Source organism: Parus major, chromosome 11 (genome assembly GCF_001522545.3).
Source record: "Parus major isolate Abel chromosome 11, Parus_major1.1, whole genome shotgun sequence".
Taxonomy (NCBI): domain Eukaryota; kingdom Metazoa; phylum Chordata; class Aves; order Passeriformes; family Paridae; genus Parus; species Parus major.
Genome location: NC_031780.1, coordinates 309751 through 326187, shown reverse-complemented (window position 1 = coordinate 326187; position 16437 = coordinate 309751). Strand labels below are relative to the sequence as shown.

The 16437-nt window shown below is 49.5% G+C and overlaps 1 protein-coding gene across 2 annotated transcripts in view; it reads left to right on the top strand.

Moving 5' to 3' along the window:
* Positions 1-14977, top strand: part of ZFHX3 (zinc finger homeobox 3) — a 121716-nt gene extending 106739 nt beyond the window's left edge. For both annotated transcript variants that reach the window (XM_015639870.3, XM_015639869.3), the window contains exons 8-10: positions 1847-1949; positions 2441-7891; positions 10560-14977. In XM_015639870.3, the coding sequence (XP_015495356.1) occupies positions 1847-1949; positions 2441-7891; positions 10560-12178 (7173 nt within the window). In that variant the 3' untranslated portion in view covers positions 12179-14977. The remainder of the gene's footprint in view (positions 1-1846; positions 1950-2440; positions 7892-10559) is intronic.
* The last annotated feature ends 1460 nt before the right edge of the window (positions 14978-16437 follow it).

Sequence of the window (16437 nt, the reverse complement as noted above, 5' to 3'; positions counted from 1 at the left end):
TACTGAGCGTGGTGGTGGGGACGGCTGCCGTACTGTAACGCCTATGAAAAGCCACAGCTCTATAATGATGTGCAGCTGAGGTGTTAGATAATTTTATTCTTTTTCTACTCTGTTGGGGTTTTTTTTAATTTCTCATGATTTATTTTTTATAATTCCTAAAGATCCTAGGAAAGCAGGCTCTTCCTGCTGCTAGAGCTGAGAGGGACGGTTTCTTCTTGCCTCCCCTTCTTGGTGTCCATGCTCATCCCCCTCCTCTGAGCCCAGCTACTGGAAATTACTTTGTGACCTTTCACGTCTACCAACCAGCCACCCACAGCCATCAGATACTTCTGTTTAGAGTAGAAGGTGGAATGAGTTTGGTGCTCTCAGCTCCCCTCCTGGGATGTGTCAGCTGCCTTGTCTGCTGCTCCATGGGACCTGGCACTCACTGCCATGCAATGGCTGGCCCAGGAAGGGGAGGGAGCTCTGTGTCCCCCCACAGGTCACGGCTCTGTAGCCACTTCTGTGCCATTCTTTCATCTTGAGATTTTCCATGAGCTTCAGCCTCACCACAGGTGTGCTCCTATCTCCTGCAGTTCACTCAGAGCCTTGGCTGTGCAGAAAGCTGGGTACGTGGCATGCAGACACCTCACACATTCTCTCCCTCCTGAGATCTGGGGTTCAGATGCCCTCTCCATATCCAGCAAAAGGATGGAGAGGTTTGTTTTGCCTTACACCTGAATGGGAGTGTTTAGCTGTGCCTCACCATCCCAGCAGTAGGAGGCTGGGAGCAGGAGCACCACAAGCATTGCCAGGAGCACCTGGTGAAAGGAGAACGTTCCCTGGCTGTCAGCAAAGTGGTGTGGGCAGCTGCTCAAGGCTGTAGAGGAGTCCTCACTTGCCACAGGCATTGACCAGCACTGGAAGCCCTGTTCTGGAAAACAGGGATGGTGACAATGACGTGGATCTGTCTGTCCCAGCACTGAGAGGCAATGTTCCAGCAGTGTGAGACATCATCTCCAGACATTCAGAAGGACATTCATTGTCCTGCGTCTGATGCCAGCCTTGTGCAGGCTGCTGGTGAGATGGTTTGTGACCAGGTATATCCAAAGAAATGGTTTTCCAGAACAGGATGAGTATGCACATTTGGCTCTTCCAAAGAGCCTCTCAGCTGAGCCATGCAGATTCTTCAGCTCTGTAGAAGCAGTGGTGTTGGAGCACTGCACTGGTTTTGATGGTGCAGGAGCTAGCCAAATACTTTAAGAGGAGCAAAGGGAATACATCAGTCAGAGCAAGGAAAGGGTTACCAAAAGCTTTTTATTTCACAATTTGCTCTCTCTTTAGTCCTTTCTTATTCATTCCTTCCTTTGTCACCTCTCTCCTTATTTGTACTTTTCTTTCTCATGCCCCTCCTTTCCCTGCATCGATACACTTTGAAAACAGTGCTGCAATGCTCCCTGGTTCAAGATTACAGTGTACTTTACTAGGTATGATTTAATTAGGGGCCTTATTATGTTTTCAGCAGCTTAAGGTGGGCCTTTCAACTTATCTACCTAATTGGTTGCACAAGAAGTTTCACAGCCCATGACAAAACATTGTCAGTGATCAAAGTCTGAATTCCACATAAAGGAAAAATATTAATAATAAGATTATTCTTCAAGTGTGCACTGCTAATTATGTCCAGAATGTAACTGTAGAAACACTTTTGACTGATTTGAGCTTTGTCTAATAAATACGAAGTCTTCAGTGAGCTGTGAAAAATGACGCCTCTGACTTCACAGTACTGATGTCTAGTTTTGCCACTGGAGATGTTTAAAATATTTTCCTGTGTTTTTTCTCTCCCTATGTCCTTTCCCCCTGTGTCTAGGTGACAACCCCTGAGGTGATGATGCCCAGCAGCATGTTCCTCCCGGCAGCTGCTCCAGAGAAGGATGGGAGCTCAGGCACAGAGGAGCTGGGGAAGCAGTCTGGTGAGTGCAGGTCAATGAGATCCATGGTCCCACCGCTCCCCAGGTCCATCACCTGGTCAGGGATCAGTTTCATTCCTCTTAGTCCTCTCTGTGATAGAACCTAGACTCAAATACTATTTTCACTTTGACGAGCCTTCTTTTTAGAAAATAGGCAGGACATCAAAAAGGAACAGCGAAGACAGAGGTGGCTGAATGGCTTTTGCTTGAAAGGGAGAATTGAAGGTGATAAATGCACTAAGGGATGTGTGTGTGAATAATTACCAGATATTCAAAGTGGGCAAGGAAGTAAATTGTGTAGGTTTATGCAATGGGCCATGATGAGGTTAATGGGCTGGTATTGAAACAAATGAATGAAGACAGAAGAGAAATGTTAGAAATAGTTGCTGTGTTGGAGATTAAAAACCACAGAGTATTCAGGACTGAAAGAGGGTGTTGATCTACCCTGATGTGCCAGTGTAATTTTTGGGTTTGCTTTAATTCTGTTTTCACAGAGATCTCTGAGGATGTGGGGAAGACCCTTTTGCCATCGGACAGTGCAGAGCACAGCGGGGACCCCAAGCCCACTCCAGCTGATCCGAGCGCTGCCCGGGAGGACTCTGGCTTCCTGTGCTGGAAGAAGGGCTGCAGCCAGGTGTTCAAGAGCTCAGCAGCCCTGCAGACACACTTCAACGATGTCCATGCCAAGCGGCCTCAGCTGCCAGTCTCCGACCGCCACGTCTACAAGTACCGCTGCAACCAGTGCAGCCTGGCCTTCAAAACCATTGAGAAGCTGCAGCTCCATTCCCAGTACCACGTCATCCGGGCTGCCACCATGTGTTGCCTCTGCCAGCGCAGCTTCCGAACCTTCCAGGCCCTGAAGAAGCACCTGGAAACCAGCCACCTGGAGCTGAGTGAGGCTGACATTCAGCAGTTGTACGGTGGTCTCTTGGTCAACGGGGACCTCCTTGCTATGGGTGACCCCTCACTTGCTGAGGACCACACAATAATAGTCGAGGAAGATAAGGAAGAGGAGAGCGACCTGGAAGAAAAGCAGAGCCCAACAGGCAGCGATTCAGGGTCAGTGCAAGAGGACTCTGGCTCAGAACCAAAAAGGGCCTTACCCTTCAGGAAGGGCCCTAACTTCACTATGGAGAAATTTCTAGATCCATCTCGCCCATACAAGTGCACAGTCTGCAAGGAGTCCTTCACGCAAAAGAATATTCTCCTGGTACATTACAATTCCGTTTCTCATCTGCATAAACTGAAACGAGCCCTCCAAGAGTCTGCTACTGGGCAGCCTGAACCTACCAGCAGCCCAGACAACAAACCTTTCAAGTGTAACACCTGCAACGTGGCCTACAGCCAGAGCTCAACTCTGGAAATCCACATGAGGTCTGTCCTGCACCAGACCAAGGCTCGCGCGGCCAAGCTGGAGGCGGCCAGTGGCAGCAGCAACGGAGCCGGCAACAGCAGCAGCAGCAGCAGCCTCTCCCTGGGGTCGTCCACACCGAGCCCCGTGAGTGCCAGCAACAGCAATGCTTTTGCAACCACCAGCACGAGCACTTCAGGCACCACTCCCATTCCCAGCCTACTCAACCAGGTCTCCAGTGACAGCGTGGGAATCCCTCCCTTGGGTAGCACTGTAAGCACTAACATCTCCTCCCCTGCGGAGCCCAAAGAGGTGAACCGCAAGAAGCTGGCAGACATGATTGCATCCAGGCAGCAGCAGCAGCAGCAACAGCAACAGCAGCAACAGCAGCAGCAGCAACAAGCTCAAACCTTGGCACAGGCACAGGTCCAGGCTCACCTGCAGCAGGAGCTACAGCAGCAAGCTGCTCTCCTGCAGTCCCAGCTCTTCAACCCAGCACTTTTGCCGCACTTTCCAATGACCACTGAGACCCTTCTGCAGCTGCAGCAGCAGCAGCATCTTCTGTTCCCATTCTATATCCCCAGTGCTGAGTTCCAGCTCAACCCAGAAGTCAGCTTGCCTGTCACCAGTGGTGCACTGACATTGACTGGGACAGGTCCAAGTTTGCTGGAGGATCTGAAGGCACAAGTTCAGCTCCCTCAGCAGAGCCATCCACAGCTCTTGCAGCAGCAGCAAGGTCAGCTGTCCTTGTCACAACCCCACTCCGTCCTGTTACAGCAGAGCCAGCACCCAGAGAAGAAGAATAAATCTGTAGTGAAGGAGAAAGATAAAGAAACCCCACGGGAGAGGGAAAGCACAGAGAGGGGAGACAATAACATAACACTGAAGGAGTCTCTTCCTGATAACTTAAAGCCCAAAGAGAAGAAGGACTTTGTGCCAGGCAGCACTTCAGAACCCTCCATACTGCCTCCACGGATTGCTTCTGACGCGAGGGGCAACGCCACCAAAGCCTTACTGGAAAACTTTGGCTTTGAGCTCGTCATCCAGTACAACGAGAACAAGCAAAAGGGGCAGAAGAAAAATGGGAAGACAGAGCAAGGTGAGAACTTGGAAAAGCTGGAGTGCGATACATGCGGCAAGTTCTTCTCAAACATCCTCATCCTGAAGAGCCACCAAGAGCACGTTCACCAACATTACTTTCCCTTTAAGCAGTTAGAGAGATTTGCTAAACAATACAGAGAACACTATGACAAACTGTACCCGCTGCGGCCGCAGACCCCAGAGCCACCACCCCCGCCTCCACCGCCCCCCCCTCCGCTCCCTCCAGCTCCTCCTCAGCCAGCTGCTGCTCCTGCCATCCCTACTTCTGCCCCACCAATCACCTCTCCCACCATCGCACCAGCCCAGCCATCTGTGCCACTCACCCAGCTCTCCATGCCTATGGAGCTCCCCATCTTCTCACCACTCATGATGCAAACCATGCCCCTGCAGACATTACCAGCACAACTGCCGCCTCAGCTGGGCCCCGTAGACCCCCTGCCCGCCGACTTGGCCCAGTTGTACCAGCATCAGCTCAACCCCAGCCTTCTCCAGCAGCAGCAGAACAAGAGGCCACGCACACGGATCACCGATGACCAGCTCAGAGTCCTCCGGCAGTATTTTGACATTAACAATTCCCCAAGTGAGGAACAGATCAAAGAGATGGCAGACAAATCTGGATTGCCCCAGAAAGTGATCAAGCACTGGTTCAGAAACACCCTGTTCAAGGAGCGCCAACGCAACAAGGACTCCCCATACAACTTCAGCAACCCTCCCATTACCAGTCTGGAAGAGCTGAAGATAGACTCACGGCCTCCTTCTCCAGAGCCTCAAAAGCAGGAGTACTGGGGAAGCAAGCGGTCCTCTCGGACACGCTTTACTGACTACCAACTCAGAGTCCTGCAAGACTTCTTTGATGCCAATGCTTACCCAAAGGATGATGAATTTGAGCAGCTTTCTAATTTGCTGAACCTCCCAACGCGTGTTATAGTGGTCTGGTTTCAGAATGCCCGTCAGAAAGCAAGGAAAAACTATGAGAATCAGGGAGAAGGCAAAGACGGGGAGCGACGGGAGCTCACAAATGACAGGTACATTAGAACAAGCAACTTGAACTACCAGTGCAAAAAGTGCAGTCTGGTCTTTCAGCGCATTTTTGATCTCATTAAACACCAGAAAAAGCTTTGTTACAAAGATGAGGATGAGGATGGACAGGATGATAGCCAGAACGAGGACTCTATGGATGCAATAGAGCTCTTGACTCCAACCAGTTCCTCCTGCAGCACACCAATGCCCTCACAAGCTTACAGCACACCTACATCTTCAGCCAATGCAACCTCCTCAGCTTTTCTGCAGCTCACGGCAGAGGCAGACGATTCCTCCACCTTTAATTCTAAAGCAGAAGCTACAGATGAGAAACCAAAGCAGTCTGAACCTCCAAGTACACAGCAAAACCAAACCCAAGAGAAGCAAGTGCAACCAAAGCAAGAGCCTCAGCAGCAACAGGACCAAGGAGAACAAAAGACAAGTTCAGCACACCAAAAGATTTCACAGTTATCCTCCCCCTCTTCGCTGCAACAGCCACCTCCTCCTCAGCCCCCTCCGTGCTCCTTGTCACAGACAAGTCCAAATCCATCTCAGCTCTCACACCTCTCCCTCAAACCCATTCACACGTCCACCCCTCAGCAGCTGGCAAACCTACCTCCTCAGCTAATCCCATACCAGTGTGACCAGTGTAAACTGGCATTTCCTTCCTTTGAGCATTGGCAAGAGCATCAGCAGCTCCATTTCCTGAGTGCACAGAACCAGTTTATCCACCCCCCATTCCTGGACAGAACACTGGATATGCCATTCATGCTTTTTGATCCCAGTAATCCACTACTGGCAAGCCAGCTGCTGTCTGGAACGTTACCACAGATTCCAGCAAGCTCAGCCACCTCGCCGTCGACGCCAACATCCACCATGAACACGCTGAAGAGAAAGCTGGAGGAAAAGGCCAGTGCAAGCCCTGGAGAGAATGACAGTGGGACTGGGGGAGAAGAACCCCAAAGGGATAAGCGTCTGAGGACAACCATTACCCCTGAGCAGCTGGAAATCCTGTACCAGAAATACTTGCTTGACTCCAACCCCACACGGAAGATGCTGGATCACATTGCACATGAAGTGGGCTTGAAGAAGCGTGTGGTACAGGTTTGGTTCCAGAACACCCGTGCACGAGAGAGGAAGGGGCAGTTCAGAGCTGTGGGGCCTGCCCAAGCCCACAGACGGTGTCCCTTCTGCCGAGCTCTCTTTAAAGCAAAGACAGCTCTGGAAGCTCATATCCGATCCCGTCACTGGCATGAGGCCAAGCGAGCTGGGTACAACCTGACGCTGTCTGCCATGCTTCTAGACTGCGATGGGGGACTCCAGATGAAAGGAGACATCTTTGATGGAGCCAGCTTTTCCCACATGCCACCAACTAGCAGCGACGGACAGAGCGTGCCCCTCTCCCCGGTGAACAAGAGTTTGGAACTGTCACCTAGAACCCTGCTGAGTCCATCCTCCATTAAGGTGGAAGGGGTTGAAGACTTTGAGAGTCCCTCCATGTCCTCAGTCAATCTGAACTTTGACCAGACAAAGCTGGACAACGACGACTGCTCTTCCGTCAATACTGCAATCACAGACACTACCACAGGAGACGAAGGGAACGCAGACAACGATAGTGCAACAGGGATTGCAACCGAAACCAAATCCACATCAGGACCCAGTGAAGGTCTGACTAAAGCAGCCATGATAGCAATGTCTGAATATGAAGATCGTCTGTCTTCTGGCCTGGTCAGCCCAGCTCCCAGCTTCTACAGCAAAGAGTACGACAATGAAGGTACCGTGGACTATAGTGAAACCTCCAGTCTTGCAGACCCCTGCTCGCCCAGCCCTGGTGCAAGTGGTTCAGCCAGCAAGTCTGGAGAAAGCGGGGAGCGGCCCGGGCAGAAACGCTTTCGCACTCAGATGACTAATCTCCAGCTCAAGGTTCTTAAGTCATGCTTTAATGACTACAGGACACCAACCATGCTGGAGTGTGAGGTCCTGGGCAATGACATTGGACTGCCAAAGAGAGTTGTTCAGGTCTGGTTCCAGAATGCGAGGGCAAAAGAGAAGAAGTCAAAACTCAGCATGGCCAAGCATTTTGGTATAAACCAAACAAGTTACGAGGGACCCAAAACAGAGTGCACTTTGTGTGGCATCAAGTACAGCGCTCGGCTGTCTGTACGTGACCATATCTTCTCTCAACAGCATATCTCCAAAGTTAAAGAAACCATTGGAAGTCAGTTGGATAAGGAAAAGGAGTATTTTGACCCAGCTACTGTCCGTCAGTTGATGGCTCAGCAGGAGCTGGACCGAATCAAAAAAGCCAATGAGGTTCTTGGTCTGGCAGCTCAACAGCAGGGCATGTTTGACAGCACACCCCTGCAAGCTCTGAACCTTCCTGCTGCGTACCCAGCGTTACAGGGCATCCCTCCAGTCTTGCTCCCAGGCCTCAACAGCCCATCCTTACCTGGCTTCACTCCATCCAACACAGGTGGGTGTGGGTGTTACCATGCTTAGGCACACCTTCACTTGGTGCATACCTAGCACAAGCAGTTGTTCCCTCAGGAGTGACTGATAACAGGATTTCTGGCCCATTAGCTCAGCATGTTGACTTCACAGCAAAAAAGTAGTAGGTATTTTATCCAATTCCTGAACTCAAGAAGTTCTGTAGCAAAGTCTGAATCAGAGCAGCATCTAGACATGCTGCATATCCCTGTGTAGAAATCCTGAAGCTCCTTTAAGGAAGTGGAATATAAAAGACTTACCCAATGGAACAGAAGGACTAATGTGCTGAATACACTGTTGATTATTCCTTTCCTTTTGACATCAAGTTTATGTGATGCCATCCCAAGCATTCAAAAATCCAAACTGTCTAGGGAAAGGAGTGCTGTACATGGTAGCACTGGTGACAGATGCCCAGAGCATCTTTATGTGCCCCTGAGGTGACGTCTGTGACAAATCCCAATGCAGCTGAGGATCAGTTTTGGGCTGGGTATGATCTGAAAACACCTCCTCAACAAAAAACAGTGTAGTTGTGGGACAAATCTAGTGTGTATTTTAATAAGATTTTTCTTATCAATGCTACATAAAAATGAAATTTGTCATAATCCTTTGGGTGGCCTAATCTCAGATACTGGACTTCATCTTTTCAGAATGCTCCTTTCCTTTGTATCTTATGGATAGGTGGAAAGTCTAAGCCATGTAGCAAACATTGGCAGTGGAAGGTGCAGCTCAGTGACCAGCAGTGATCTAAAAAATGTGATCCAAAAGCCTTGTTTCATCACGTGTGTGAAGGGCCCCTGCACATGCAAGAGGTTTTCCATGTCACCCTTCTCACCACAAATCTTGTTTCAGAGCACTCAGCCAGAAGCATCTCTTTGGCAAATCTTATCGTCACCCTATTGCAGATTGCTCTGCACTGTTTGCTTAGTGCTGCAAGTTTATAACAAAAACTAAAATTGCTTTTTTGCGCTTCTGTCCATATTGTTGCTTTTACTTTTCTCCAAAGCCCAGGATGTGTCCTGGGGAGATGGGACTGCATCTGATGAATCTTAAGTGCTGTCAGTGACTGCCTAGACAGGGCTGAACTGTTTAGAAAGTCAAAGAGTCTGTTTGTGGCCTTTAGATAAAGCTCCAAAGGTCAGGCCACGGCAGCTCCGGGCCTGTCAGAGCAGATAAGGCCATGCATCCAGGAACACTGAATTACCTCCTGCTCCTTCACTTGAACCTCTTAGGGATGTTCAGCTGGGAAACATCCATTTCAATGGTGTCCACCTATAGCATGCCCTTATCTGAGATCTCCAGGGCCACTGCGTGGAGCCTCATTCCATACCTGTCCTGTCATCACAAATCTTTCTTGTCCCAGCAACCCATCAGGAGCAGACACAGATTTCAGAAGGGTTTGGGTCAGCCATGGCTGAACCCTCCCAGCTGCAGCCTCCTGAGGCTCCATGGCAGTACTAAAATAAAAGACACCACACCTCCAGCTGGTCCCAGGCTCTGCTGCTGTTCCTGCCTGCCCAGACTGGTCTCTGAGCAGCCCCTGCCGCAGTGCAGGGACTCAGGTTTGTTACAGACTGGTCGGGTTTTACTCGTGGGTTTTACAACAGATTCCTGCTCAGGAGCTGAGGAATGTATGGGGCTGTGCCAGCAGGACATTGGAGCTTTATTTTGGGGGTTTTTTTCCCAGATGGTATCATGGGAGTTGCCAAGCAAAACGTTCCTCTTCAGGAGTGTATCTGCCAGCTGCAGCAGCCGTGACTAATGGAGGGGACTCCAGGAGCCACACTCCTCCTGCCCCTAGCCACTGTGAGAGCAGAAATTGGCACCAGGGACAGTGTTGTTAGTGGCTATTCTTGCTGTCAGGAAGAAGGACAAGCTTCACTTTCCACCATTAATCTATCTCCTTATTGAGGAAGCATCACTACACTTTTAATTCCACCCAAAACACAATGCTTGTGCCCAGGAGAGATGTCTGAACACCACATAAACTCTGGAATTGCTCAGAAGCTGAGTATCCAGAGCTCCGATCATTAGAGGGAAGGAAGGGGAAGGGATTGCTTCAAAGGTTTGTGGATTCATGAACATCAGCCTAATAAGGACAAAATAAATTAGGTTTAGCCTGTTCAGTCTCCAGTTGCCATGACCAGGGCTTCCCAATCTGTGAAGATTCCTACAAGATGAGAACAGTGCTGAGCGTTCTCACCCTTTGGCATAGCACCATCCTGCTACTGGAGTGCTTTGGCCCAAGGACCCGTTAGAGCAGATGCCGACATGAGTGTTTATCATTTGGGAATTTCAGAGGAGTCAGGAAAATGTCAGCTGTGCTGGGCATCCTGGGTGCTGGTGGGTGTCCCATGACCCATGACGGGGTCAGTGTCACTGGGCAGTGCGCCCAGGGCAGCTGCAGGCAGTGGGGGCTGAGGGGCCGTGTCCCCACCGTGCGGGGCCTGTGGAGTGGGACGGGAGCCGTTTCCAGCGGGAGTGGCAGCAGGGATGGGCTCTCTGAGCGCTGCTGCGGCAACACATCAGCTCAGGCCGCTTGCTGCCCTCATACACAGGAGATGGAGGCTCCAGGTTATGGGGTGGACTGGGGTCACTCTCCTCATTCTTTCTGCCTTCCCAGCACAAAGTGACTTTTCACGTCTCTCCTCTTGCAGCTTTAACTTCTCCCAAACCGAACCTGATGGGCCTGCCCAGCACAAGCGTCCCTTCACCCGGCCTCCCCACCTCTGGATTACCAAATAAACAGCCCCCGGCCGCACTGAGCTCACCCACCCCAGCACAAGCCACGGTGGCCGTGGCCCCGCAGCAGCCGCCAGCCACGACCCCGCAGCCGCAGCAGCCACCCCCCGCACAGCGCAAGGAGAAGGAGAACGAGAAGGCAAAAGAGAAGGAGAAGGCACCCAAGGGGAAGGGGGACACCCTGCCAGGGCCCAAGAAGGAAAAGGGGGAGGCACCGGCAGGCACGCTCGCGGCCCCGCTGCCCACCATGGAGTACGCGGTGGAGCCCGCCCAGCTCCAGGCGCTGCAGGCCGCCCTGAATTCGGACCCCACCACCTTGCTGACGAGCCAGTTCCTTCCTTACTTCGTCCCCGGCTTTTCCCCCTACTATGCCCCACAGATCCCTGGCGCCCTGCAGAGCGGGTACCTGCAGCCCATGTATGGGATGGAGGGGCTGTTCCCCTACAGCCCCGCACTGTCACAGGCGCTGCTGGGGCTGTCTCCTGGCTCACTGCTGCAGCAGTACCAGCAATACCAGCAGAGTCTGCAGGAGGCATTGCAGCAGCAGCAGCGGCAGCAGCAGCAGCAGCAGCAACAGCAGCAGCAGCAGCAGCAGCAGCAGCAGCAACAGCAGCAGCAGCAGCAGCAGCAGCAGCAGCAGCAGCAGCAGCAGAAACCGCAGCAGCCCAAAGGAAGCCAAACCCCCGTCCCCACGGGGGCTGCCACCCCGGACAAAGACCCTGCCAAAGAACCCCCCAAGCAAGAAGAGCAGAAGAACGCACCCCGCGAGGTGTCCCCCCTCCTGCCCAAACCCCAAGAAGAGCCTGAAGCGGAAGGCAAGGGCGCGGACTCTCTCTGCGACCCTTTCATTGTCCCAAAGGTGCAGTACAAGCTGGTCTGCCGCAAGTGCCAGGCGTGCTTCGGCGACCAGGAGGCGGCCAGCGACCACCTGAAGTCCCTCTGCTTCTTCGGCCAGTCTGTGGCGAACCTGCATGAGATGGTGCTTCACGTGCCCAGCGGCAGCGGCCAGGGCGGCGGCTCGTACCAGTGCGTGGCGTGCGAGAGCACGGTGTGTGGGGACGAAGCCCTCAGTCAGCATCTCGAGTCAGCCCCGCACAAACATCGAACAATCACAAGAGCAGCAAGAAACGCCAAAGAGCACCCCAGTCTATTACCTCACTCTGCCTGCCCCCCCGACCCCAGCACCGCATCTACCTCGCAGTCGGCCGCTCACTCAAACGACAGCCCCCCGCCCCCCCGGCCCCCCCCGGCTTCCCCTCACGCCTCCAGAAAGCCCTGGGCCCCGGCAAACCCGCCCGGGCCGCCGCCGCCGCCTTTCCCTCCTCTCTCCTCATCTTCAACGGTTACCTCAAGTTCATGCAGCACCTCAGGGGTTCAGCCCTCGATGCCAACAGACGACTATTCGGAGGAGTCTGACACGGATCTTAGCCAAAAGTCAGATGGACCGGCGAGCCCGGCGGAGGGGCCCCAGGACCCCGGCTGCCCTAAGGACAGTGGTCTAGCTAGCATAGGAATGGACACCTTCAGATTGTAAGCTTTGAAGATGAACAATGAAAATGAATTTAAATAAAAAAAAAAAAAGTTAATAACAAACCAATTTCAAAAATAGACTAACTGCAATTCCAAAGCTTCTAACCAAAAAAAAAAAAAAAAGAAAAAAGAAAAAAAGAAAAAGCGTGGGTTGTTTTCCCATATAACGATGCCGGTGGGTTTTACATTTCTTTTTTCCTTTCCTTTTAATAAAATAAAACTTTAAAAAAAAAAAAAAAAAAAGGAAAAAATAAAATCTGTTACATTTGTCCTCTGGAAGGTACTGTTGGTCTGGGAGACGAAGGCCGTGCTGCCTCCTCGCGCCTGCGGAGCTCGCACCCCTGTACATTGCCCCGTCCGATCCCCCGTTGATAGCACAGCAGAGCCCGGCAGCGCTGTATGGGAAAGCAGCCCACCTGGAGACAGTTTTAAATTTCTTGCTATCTTAGCATTCAGATACCAATGGCTTGCTAAAAGAAAAAAGAAATGTAATGTCTTTTTATTCTCAGGTCAATCGCTCACACTTTGTTCTGTTTTCAGAATCATTGTTTTATATATATATTTTTTTATTTATACATATATATATAATTTCTTTTGTTTGTTTTGGGGGTTTTGGTTTGGTTTGGTTTTGTTCCAGAAAAGGATTTTTTTTGTTGTTGTTTTTTTTGGTTTGGGGTGGGGGCGGGGGGGGTGGGCAGTGTTAATTTAAAATGGGCAGAAAGTATTCAAGAGAAAAACAATGTGAACTGCTTTAGCTTTTCGGGGATTTTAAGGGTAGCTTTTCTGCTGAAGCCAATTCCAAGGGGAAAAGTTAAGCACTCCCACTTTTCAGAAAAAAAAAAAAAAAACCACACAAAGAGTGTTGAGGACTTGGAGCTTAAAAAAAATAAGTTTTAAAACAACTGACTTTCTGTATTTATGATAGATATGACCATTTTTGGTGTTGAGTAGATTGTTGCATTGGAAATGAACTGAAGCAGTATGGTAGATTTAAAAGAAAAAACCCTTTTGTGTACATTTAGCTTTTGTATGGTCCAGCTGACGGCTTCTCATTTGATGTTGTCTTGTTCATTCCTAGACAGATAGATTGCGATCCATCGACTCGCCTGAGCTTTTCTCCCCTTTGTACCTTTATCCCCGTCCCCATCCTGTAATCTTCCACTTATGGTCGCTACCTTCATTTCTTAGAGGGTGGTTGCATAATTATTTTATAAAAACTAAAGAAAGACGTTCAAAGGGTTTTGGGGGTCAGTAGGATCCCTTGCAGAATATTTTTTGTTGGGGGTTTGAAACTTTTTAAGGCATATACATGCGATTTACCTATGTCTGTTACCCTTGTGCACTTATTTTATTCTTATTTTCCATTTCTCTTTTTTTCTTCTCTTTTTCTTCCCTTCTTCCTTTACTCATTTTGTAAATGCTTCAAAGACTCTGTTCCTGACCTCTGAGCATCGGTTCTGTTTGTGTAAAATTAGGCTGCACTCTGTTCCTTCTTTTGGAAAAAAAAGGTTTTGTTACATTTTTTTCTCTAAAGAAAATTCATGCTTTAAATAAAATCCAAAGACATACCCTTCACCACTGGTGCAGAATGAGCAAAAAGGATTCTTTTTACTTGAGAATTTGTTTCTGATTTAAACAAACAAGTCTAAGTTTAAATAAAGAATAAAAAAAAAAAAACATACCCAGGTTGTTATCTGTGCTTCTTCTGCAAGCAGAGAGACAACTCTTAGTGAGCACCCAGTGCACCCCAGGCAGGTTTCTCTTTCCAAGATCTCTCCGCGGCAGCACCGGGTGCCAGGCTCAGGGAGGCCCGGAGCCCCCCGGCCCCCCCAGCCCACACCCACCTCAACTGGCCCAGACTTTGAAAGGAAAACTTTATGCTGCTAAAATGTAGATTTTGGAGATGTAGATACTTTGCTGTTCCCTTCCATAACCAAATGCCAACAGAAACAACCTCTTTCCATCATGTTTCCTCTGCCCAAAAGCACGAGAGCCTTCTGCCCACCATCATCATCCTCCTTCTGCTTCAAAAGGGAACTTCGAAGACTGTGAACGCAGGTTCCTCCCGCCGCCTCCGGCTGCTCCTCCCCGGGCCGAAGCCACTCGCCACCTCCGTGAGAGACTGCAGCACCTGAGAGACGAGTGCGGGTTCGGTTTCTAGCGGGACACTTATATTTTTATGGAGTTTTGGTTTTAGTTTGATGAAAGACTAGATCCTGAACTGTTGTACATATTTCTGACTAGGCTAATGCACAGTGCAAATTCCTTTTTTAATTGTTTTTTAAGTAGTTGATACTAAAGCGCGAACCACCGGATGTTCCTCCCGGGACCCAGCTGTAGCATAAGGTGTCAAAAACAGAACCACGTACCCATGGAGCGTTTGCTGTTTTAACAAACTGTTTTCTTTAACAGAAGTTCTTGTATTTCTCCCTGTGTTTGAGATGAACATTTTTTAAATTCTGAAGTTGTACAGTTTTGGTTTTTTTTTTTCCATTATTTTAATCTTGTTTGTAATTCTATGAAATATATATATATATATTTTTTGCCATTTAACTGTTGTATGTTACTCTCTCTGTATCATATAGAAATTTTTTTGTTTTGTTTTGTTTTGGATTCTCTCTGTGATACCAGTTCCCAGTTTAACACAAGCTTTATCTGTCCAGTTCCACAAGGTCTCTTTTGGAAATCCTTTTCTTATGTCTTGTTTTGGTTCGTTTTTTTAATTATATTGCTTGGTCATAGTGCAATTTCTCTCCTCCTTCCCCCTCCTCCTTCCCACCCACTAAAAGGTTTTATAAATTCATTTCCTTGTATTTTTTCTAAATGTTTCTAGAGACTATTTCAGTGCGAGGTTGCCTCCTCCTCCTCCTCCTCCTCCTCCTCTTGCAGTCCGGCCGCCCGGGGCCGATGCAGCGCCAGCCTCGCGCCCGCAGCGACCCCCAGCCCGTGCATGGCCAGGCTGGGCACGAGGAAAACACTTCAAACTTAGCATTAAGCGGGTTTCTGTTTTATTTTTAATAAAAAGCTTTTTTAAGTGGTGAAGATGGCCAAAGTTTCATACAATTGAGAATAAAGAGAAGCGTCAGGGGTGTGTGGGGCCACCTGGGGCTGGTGGGGGACAAGGTGGGTGGACACAGCCAGCACACTCACCAAAATATATTTTGCTTTAAAAAAAAAAAATAAAAGCTTTTAAATAGAAGCAGAAGTTGGGTTGGTTGGTCGGTCGGTCGGTCGCTTGGTTGTTGGTTGGTCGGTTGGTTGGCGCTGATACTGCCCACTGTGAAACAAAACTTTGACTATTTTTTTGTTTTTATTTGGGGGAGGGGGGCGAGTTTGGGTAGAACAGAAAGCATAAATGAGGTGAAGAGGGTTATGAACAGCCTTTGCAATGTACAAAAATAGAGCAAGTGAAACCAAAAATGATGTTCTTGGTGTTTTTCTATACTGTAGTCTTGTTAGCTTTTTTGTTACTGTAACAATGCTGATCTCAAACTGTACCAAACTACATAAGACTGACAGAAACAAACCACATGGAACTTTCAAAACTTTAAAAAACTTGTCACAAAAGACTTTGTTGTCATAGTTGAGTTGACTGTAGATGGTAATTGAATATACTCCTTTGGAACTATTTCATCACGTATGTTTCCTGCTCATTGTGATACATTAAAAAAAAAAAATGAGCAAAAGCTCTGGTCTCGATGTCCCGCGTGTGCGGTGCCGGGTCCGTGTTGGGTGGGTGTGTGCCACTGGCACGCTTTGGCGTGGCTCAGCCGTGCTCAGCCGTGCTCGTGCACCGCTGGCCGGCCCATGCCAGCACACGTCCCGTCCCACCAGGCGACGGTGCCTGGGCTGATGCTCTGAATTCCCGTTCCGCTGGAAGCAGTGAGCCAAGCCGTCCGTACTGCAGCTTTGGGATGCTTCGTGCGTGAAAAGGACATTAGAAGTGCATTTAATTTTATGAAATGACTGCAAAAGGATTCTGGGCATGGTTCTGTAGTGAATGGTTCAAGGGAAAGTGAAATGCCTTGATGGTCCATCCCGAAACCTGTGAACTAAAGAAATCACATCTGTTTCTGCTGATAGATCAAAAGAAGATGCAGGTAAGTAGGTAAGTGGCAACTCGTTGCACTCCCTCTGCAGCAGGGAGTGAACCCAGAGGAACTGCTGAGTGTTCACTACACAATTCTCTTGCCAAAAATTGCCCCTTGCAGCAGAAAAAGGCTCGAAATTCGCTCACATCCAAAAGGAGTCACAGGGGTCACA